At 37.5% G+C, this 8217-nt stretch overlaps 1 protein-coding gene across 1 annotated transcript; it reads right to left on the minus strand.

Annotated features, from left to right (window-relative positions):
* Positions 1-2674: 2674 nt before the first annotated feature.
* irx5a (iroquois homeobox 5a) lies at positions 2675-6325 on the minus strand. The gene is made up of 3 exons (XM_041267595.1): positions 5659-6325; positions 4174-4582; positions 2675-3664 (listed from the first exon to the last, which is right to left on the minus strand). The coding sequence occupies exons 1-3, from the start codon at positions 5899-5901 to the stop codon at positions 2943-2945; spliced, it is 1374 nt and encodes a 457-aa protein (XP_041123529.1). The 5' UTR covers positions 5902-6325; the 3' UTR covers positions 2675-2942.
* Between the last annotated feature and the right edge of the window lie 1892 nt (positions 6326-8217).

The raw sequence follows: 8217 nt of genomic DNA on the forward strand, positions 1-8217 counted from the left end.
ACTTTTCTTAAATAAATATTAGTTAAAAAAAAAAAAAAAAAAAAAGATTAACCCACCGTTTTGAAATAACTTCTTACTGACATAAATGAAAGCAACAAAGAGGGCTAGAGAGAGTCCTATATGCGCGAATCTCTGTCTGGAAGTAAACGTGATGTTTAAGTGGCAGTTTGTTAAAGGCAGAATTGCGCTGACGGTCTGAACTCCTGGAGGGGTGTGAAAGAAAATGCATAATTATGCCATTTTGCTTACTGGTGTGCCGCAATCACGACGGCCACGCATTGAGCCTGATTAAAAGTAGAACCCCCCAGATCTGTATGCCTGAAAAATAGAGGACATTGGAGCAGAGAATTACGCAAAGCCCTGGGGAGAATTGCACTGGAGTGCAAACAGTAAAATATGGAGATTGATGTGGGAACCTTTTATTGTGAGAAAATCCTTTTCAAATGAGTTCTAAGCAAGGCATTAAAGCTCCCCATTAAACACGCGCATTGGAATAATAATACCAATAATAATAATACTAATAATAATAATACTTTAAAAATCCACATCTGACAGCAACGATAAATAATTGAAACGTATGAACTATATACTAGGCAATATCGTGTTTTATTAATCTATTAAAATACGCCCTCTGTTAAAAAATATATCGTATTTTGTTGCTGCAATTAATAATTGGTTCCCCTGAATTGCACATGAATACAGCATTTAAAATATTTTCTGTAAACTAAAACCAATTTAGGTTTATTTGTCTCTGTATGTGTGCATATATTAAAACTTCCTGCACAAAACTCCAAAAGCAAACATTGGAAAATATAAATTTTTTCATTGATCTATAAAGTATAATGTTTAACAGCAATGAAATGCAATGCGGATTTAAAATAATAATGAATACAGAAAGAAAGAAAGAAAGAAAGAAAGAAAGAAAGAAAGAAAGAAAGAAAGAAAGAAAACCAATGTAGGTCATTTTAAACTGTGCAATCATTGTACTGGGTAGCAAACTTGAGGAGACTGGGATTGCACACTGAACCTGGTGTTTTGATTGACGTTTTCAATAATATATTGAATGCTACACATTATATTCCTAAAAAACCTCCTTTCAATACTGCTTCTACATTATTTTATAGGTGAAAAAAAAAAAAAAAAAAAAAAACCCGACACATTGTATTTTTTAAATGTCTATTACGTGTATCGTGCGCAGACATGTTTGTAAACCAGGTGAATTCGCTTTAGTGTGGCACGACCCATCTCTCTCTCTCTCTCTCTCTCTCTCTCTCTCTCTCTCTCTCTCTCTCTCTCTCTCTCTCTCTCTCTCTCTCTCTCTCTCTCTCTCTCTCTATCTCTATATATATATATATATATATATATATATATATATATATATATATATATATATATATACAGTAAATACGTATTTAGGAAAAACTGCAGCCTAATTTACTTAGAAGAACAAGGGTGCACACTACAGCTGTGGATACCTGTGAAAGTGGGAAAGTCTGCACACAGCCCGCGTGGTGGTTGGCTGGCAGTGGCTGTATGTGTTACATGTGAAACAGCACACAAAGCCATCCATCGAGGCCAACAGGCTGTACCGTGGATATAGGGTTATAAAAGCTAATTACAACAGGAATGAACAAAACATGAGAGAGAAAAAAGAAAACTATAATAAAATACTGGATACAATCCATTCAGTGTGTGTGTGTGTGTGTGTGTGTGTGTGTGTGTGTGTGTGTGTGTGTGTGTGTGTGTCTACAGCGTCGCATCGCCTTGCTAATAGCAATGAGGGCTAAATTTGGCATAAAATCGAACTCATTAGTAAAGTTCGCCACCTGATTGCTTTGCATAAAACACGACACTGATTGGATGTAATTAGGTTAAGAGATTGCAGTGTTTGCTGGTATTATTATATCAATTTCCAACTGATGTTAATGTGTCTGACACCTTTTAGTTAAATAATAATAATAATAATAATAATAATAATAATAATAATAATAATAATAATAATAATAATAATAATAATGTGCACTGTGTTTTGCCTCAATATTAAAAATCCCCACGCCTCCAAAGGGTTAATCTTCGTTGGGATTCTTTGACCACCTGTTTTGCATTGACCTCTAAAAATCAACATTTACGATTCAGTTAGTTTATCAGTGTTTATCTCTTTCGGAATTTGCATTTCCTCATCAAAATGTGTATAATCAGATATTAGGCTATTAAAAAAAAAGTGGTGCGCTCTTTTAAAACGAGTTATGCATTTTGTACATATTCTAAATAATAATAATAATAATAATAATAATAATAATAATAATAATAATAATTATAATAATAATAATAATAATAATAATAAACGTTTCCCGACATGGCGTGCGGGAGAAATTATTTATAAATATTTACATGTTTTCGCTAAAATCGATTTAGATGGCAGTGTTCACCGTGGCTATTCTTTTTTAAAAAAAAAGAAAGATAAATAAATAAATAAAGTCAAAGCATGGGTCCTCTTGTTTAACACAATTCTATCGGATTTACGTTTTACCTAAACAAAAAAAAACAAAAAAAATGTTTTGTTTTTTTACACTATATGATATTAAATATATATATATATACGTTATATATATATATATATATATATATATATATATATATATATATATAAAACACATTGATACATGTACAAGGGTATTTTTTCCATAATTTACTTCAAAGAATTATATTGTCCATTTTAAATACAAAAATGCTACATTAAATATACATATTAGTTTTAATACAAATTCTCTTTTTCGGCTGCGGTTAAGACAGTTCTTTAGTTGAAGACACCGTTCGGATTAATCGGATATGCAAACTATAATCTGTGAATTTCTCCCTCGCTGAAAATATTTTTTTTTTTTTTTTGCCAACACAAAATAATAAATTAAAAATTGTCCAAGTGATGGGAGCGGAAGCCAGTATTAAATGTTTGACATACCTTTCTTCGGTTCATAAGGTGAGTCTTTACAAAGATCTACCTGTGTTTGGCTTCTGAATTTTGTTTCTTTTACCAGAGCCTCGGCTCTACTCAGCACAGCCTGGTTTAATCCATTGAAATGTGTCGTAGATGCCGAGTTCGCTCCATGGTGGCTGTGGAGGTGTCCGAAAGTGCTGTAGTTCGTGTACCCTGTATAAAATGGAGAAGTGTAATAAATTGGCCGGGAAAGGACAGCACTGTTCGGGTAAGGGCACTGGTGCGAGGGGGACCGGGAAGGAGACGAGGCTCTTCCCGCGATTACACTGCATTGACCCGGCCCTGAAGGCTGTGGCGACTCGTTACTTTCCTTAGACTTGTCCGAAGATGTGGCGATCTCAGCAAGAGACCAAAGTTTGGGTTTGGGAGCAGTCGGCGGTGAATGAATCACAGACGAGGCGTTGCCGTTGACAGTGTTTACTGTATTTGACGCCGCGATTGAGGAAGGCAGCGTTTCTGTTCGGTTTTCTTGCACAATGATCTCAGGACCATGTCGAGGCACAGTTGGGGGGGACGAGGTTGTTGCTTTGGGGGAGTCGGGGAGAATGTCTATTCTCTCTGCTTGGTCTTTTAGTTCCGAATCAGACAGAACGGGGCCAGTTTCTTTACCACTGGATTCTTCCATAAACCTGTCGCAAGCGATGTCCTCCGAGTCCATCTTCGGGTCTCCTATAATTTGTCAAAAAAAAAAAGTTTAAATTAATTGGTACTTAATGATGTAGCCTGCTGTGCAATACTATAAGAATATGATTGCATTTTCCAGCGCGTGGAATCACGAATCGGGCTCCGTACATGTTTTAAAAGTAAGAAATAAGAAGGCTGCTGTTGCAGTATATTCAATACACATGCAGAACATGGCATTTGCATTATCGAATTCGCACAGCAGCAAGCTTTGCAATTCGTGTTTTTTTTTTGTTTTGTTTTTCTTTGTTTTTGTTTTTTTAATCTCACTCTCTGTGTTATTTAATTCTGAATGTATTTATTGATTAGATTTAAAACTAATTTCCTTTAAACATTATTCTACAGTGATAAATCAAATGAAAACTATACTAGACAGCCTGATTATTATTATTTAAAGTAATTGTTGCATTATAAATAATAAACCACCATTAAGCAGCAATGAATTGCGCGCTCTGATTGGAAAGGACTTGAATGAAAAATGCATTAATTTTACTGACCGCCCGCCTCAGTGTCTGTGGACGAGTCGCCCTTCTCTATAGGGTTATGAGGTTCACCGTCGTCGTTTTTCTCCAGGTCAATAGTTTCCTCCTCTTCCTCGTCTTCACTCCTGTTCCTTGGGGTCCAGGTCATTTTGTTTTCCTTTTTCAGTCTCCTCCTGGCGTTGGCGAACCAGGTGGACACTTGGGTCAGAGTCATTTTGGTGATGATGGCCAGCATGATCTTCTCCCCTTTGGTGGGGTAAGGGTTTTTCCTGTGCTCGCCGAGCCAGGCCTTAAGCGTGGCAGTGGCATCTCTGGTGGCATTTTTCCGGTAAGCGGGGTCTCCGTAGGGGTAAGAGCCCAAAGGTGCGTAAGGATGGTATCCCATAGAGCCAGCCATCCCTGTCGTGTGATCGTAGGGAGAACCCTGACAAGAAGACAGGAGAAACAGACCGAACACAGTGAGCACTTGTGGAGCAGAGGAACACAATAAAAAAAAAAAAAAAAAAAAAAAAAAAAAAAAAACTACACTCTTAATAATAATACTAATAATAATGGTTTGGAAAATACCCTATCCATTAATACTGCCCCCATCTCAGTATTTCCTTTTGCTTTTTTATATTTGTAAAAATAAATATTAAAGGGTCTTAAAAGTGTGCAAAAAGTCCCAGATGTATTTTGATTTGTAAAACAATCCCTGAACAATGTAAAACGTTTAAATGCGCGCTGGTTGTTGTTCAGCTCCTGGTGCCAAAATGTCTCAATGAACTAATATTCTAAAATGTATACCAGTGGCAGCTTGCAGCTATAACCACACACATGAATATCTACACTCCTTACAACAAAGAAAGGAATCCATTCTACAGACCCGCATGTCTTAAACAAATGCACTTGAGAGCACATTTGAACACACTACTTATTTTTGATTGTACAAAAATGCAACAATTAAATAAAAAAAAAAAAAAAAGTTTATGAAAAGAGAGCAAAATAGGAATTGGGTAACTACCAGCTAAACCCCAATGAAGTGGAAAAACCGAAACAATACACTTTGACGAGGGTGTATGAGAGCATAAACAACCGCTTACACAATTATTACAACGTTTCTTCAGCAACACGCATATTCATATTTTATATATGCAGGGCATATTACATTTATTTATTGTGCCACATCGCAGGTTGTAATGTACGAGAATGCAATAAGAAATGATAACACTAATAATTACAGTGCTGCCTGCAGTGTAAATACAATCTGTTTAATTATCGACAAACCGTCAAGTGCTTTCGCAGAAGCTATTCTTGCAAAAATACAGTACCGCCCCTTGAAAACATGTCGCTTGAGATGAAGAAATACCAGCTCTAAATACCACAAACAAATGAAAACATTATTTTCTGTCATCATTAAAATAAAATAAAAATAATTGATTTGAAAGTTTTTGACCAAAGCAACTGCATGTATTGTTTTGGGGTTTTGCACAGAGCAATATAAAACAGAAACTCACTCACCACGTACGAAGTAAAGGTAGCAGCTGCCGCCTGGTCCGCGGTGTACTGGAGATGAGAGTTGTAACCTGGGGATGGGTTTGTAAACGCGGCGGATCCGGCATACGGAGCAAAGGCAGATCCCGAAGAAGATCTTCCAAGTTCTTCAGTCCTGGGTCCAGAAATCACACTCGTACTGTAAGCCGGGCACGAATACAGAGCCAAAGAAGAGGCGGGTTGGTACAAGTAGCCCTGAGGATACGACATGGCTAAGCATCCGAAAACAAGACACTTATTCGTGTACTTTCTTCTTATTCACTCGTGCACTTCTGATCTGAATGCATAGAGACAAGCAGCGGATCTTGCCTGTTTTGTATGTATTTATTTAATACTTTTTTTTGTTTTTTGGAGGGGGTTGCTGTCAGCTTGCAGAAGTTTTGCGCCCAGTGCTTACTCGCTCCGTGGTTTCTTTCTTTTTGGGGGGTTGCTCGCTCTCTCTCTCTCCCTCTCTATCAGGCAGAAGTTTTTCAGCCGTCGGATTGTGGGGCTTTGCTTTGGGAAAATGTCCTACCAAGATGCTAAGTTGGAAATTGAGGATTCTGACGCCCACTACGTATTCCACGCTCCTCCTTCTCCCGGGGTGTTGTCAGTGGAAGAAATGGCAGGATCCTGTTGGGTTGCGATAGTCAGACTAATGATCAAGATTTCTCTCTCTCTCTCTCTCTCTCTCTCTCTCTCTCTCTCTCTCTCTCTCTCTCTCTCTCTCTCTCTCTCTCTCTCTCTCTCTCTCTCCCTTTCTCGCTCCTTCACTCCCTCACTCCCTCTCCCACTCTCCCGCCGCCCCTCCTCTCCCGAGTAGGAGAGAGGTGCGAAGAAGAGAGAAGAGGGGCGAGGGAGAGAGGCAGAGTAGGAGAGCCTGAGAGGAGTATGAGGAGCGGAACGGTGAGAGAGAGAGCCAGCGAGAGAGGTAAGGGCAAGAGAGGTAGAGAGGGAAAGAGCGAGGAAGTGCTGAGGGAGTGAGGGAGAGGTTGAGAGGGCGAATTTAAAAAGAAAACAAAGGAAGGCTCTCTAACAAGGCTCTCTGCATGGCTCAAGTGCGCCGGCCCCTGGATGGCAATCACACACAAGCCTTCTAAAAGATCATGTATAACTTTCTTCATTTAAATACTTCTAGCCGTCACTTTATCCACATGATTTATAATAGGGGTAATGGTGTCGGCCACGGGAGACTTGACAATCAATTTATCTCAAGTACAAATATGTTTAATACAGTATTTGGAATTGTTTGTTATATTATTATTATTATTATTATTATTATTATTATTATTATTATTATTATTATTATTATTATTATTATTATTATTATTATTGAAATGTTTACGGTACATAATACTATATTTGTAATGTTTAATTTCTCTACTGATTTTTTTTTTTTTTTAATACATCAGAAAGCGTTTGTCCGTCTTTTATTCATGTTTCCTTGTACCTATGATTTAGCACGCATTGAAACTGACAAAACATTTTTAAAATTAAAATTAACAAAACAAACATATCAACAAACTTTAAATACAAAATACAACATTTGCGTGTGTTATGAAGTAGCTAGCTTAATTATTTGTAGATGTGGAGGTGAAAAAAATAGAACCTGTTGATGATGATGATGATTTTATTATTATTATTATTATTATTATTATTATTATTATTATTATTATTATTTGTCATTTTTTATAATTGGAGAGTGGTTGTGTTAAATCATTTGGTTTATTAGTATTTAATCACCGTTTTAAAGACACGTCGTTAGTCAAAACTAAAGCAAATGCCGCTTGACGGAAAGTGAATGTTTAGCAGCGGGTCTGAATAAGCGAGCAAGGCATTCCTGTCCTGACACTCACAAAGAGAAGGAAAAAAAGCAGACTAGAAGCATATGAAGTGGCATAAATCCGCGCGGGTCTGAGGATGTAATCTTATTTGATTCCAGCAGATCTATTTCCCGACACGATCATATCCCGATGTGTTTAATCCACACTGTCTGCTTAGCCGCTGTACTTGTTGAGCACCGCGGCTGCAGTGCCCAGCAAAATCAATGACTTCTTAATCTGCCCTACCCTACTTCTTATATAACTCTACTATTACACGAAACCAACCAGCAATTGTAATGCATTTAATTTATTAAGTCGTTGTTTTCCATTGTGTTAAAAAATAATGTAAACTGAGCTATTTACAGTGCGCGCGCACACACACACACACACACACACACACACACACACACACACACACACACACTAATATGCTTCTAATGTAGCCTATATGCCCTATCCAATCATAATTAATCTCAAAGAAATCACTGATCTATGGGCAATAAGAATTAATAATACAACCTTAACTACAAATGCACTGGACTAATTCTGCAAGTTCTAACGAATACGTTCATCGTTTGTTAATATTCCGTAGCGCGACGAGGAGTAATTATTACTTCTGCTTTGGTGCCTTTTTATAAAGCAGGCAATAATAATCTACAGTGAGCCGAAAGAGATCGCTGCAGGCGCAAAGAAGCGACCGCGCTCGCCAGCGGCCTGTCACGTG

The sequence above is a fragment of the Polyodon spathula genome, chromosome 13, assembly GCF_017654505.1.
Source record: "Polyodon spathula isolate WHYD16114869_AA chromosome 13, ASM1765450v1, whole genome shotgun sequence".
In the NCBI taxonomy this organism is placed as follows: domain Eukaryota; kingdom Metazoa; phylum Chordata; class Actinopteri; order Acipenseriformes; family Polyodontidae; genus Polyodon; species Polyodon spathula.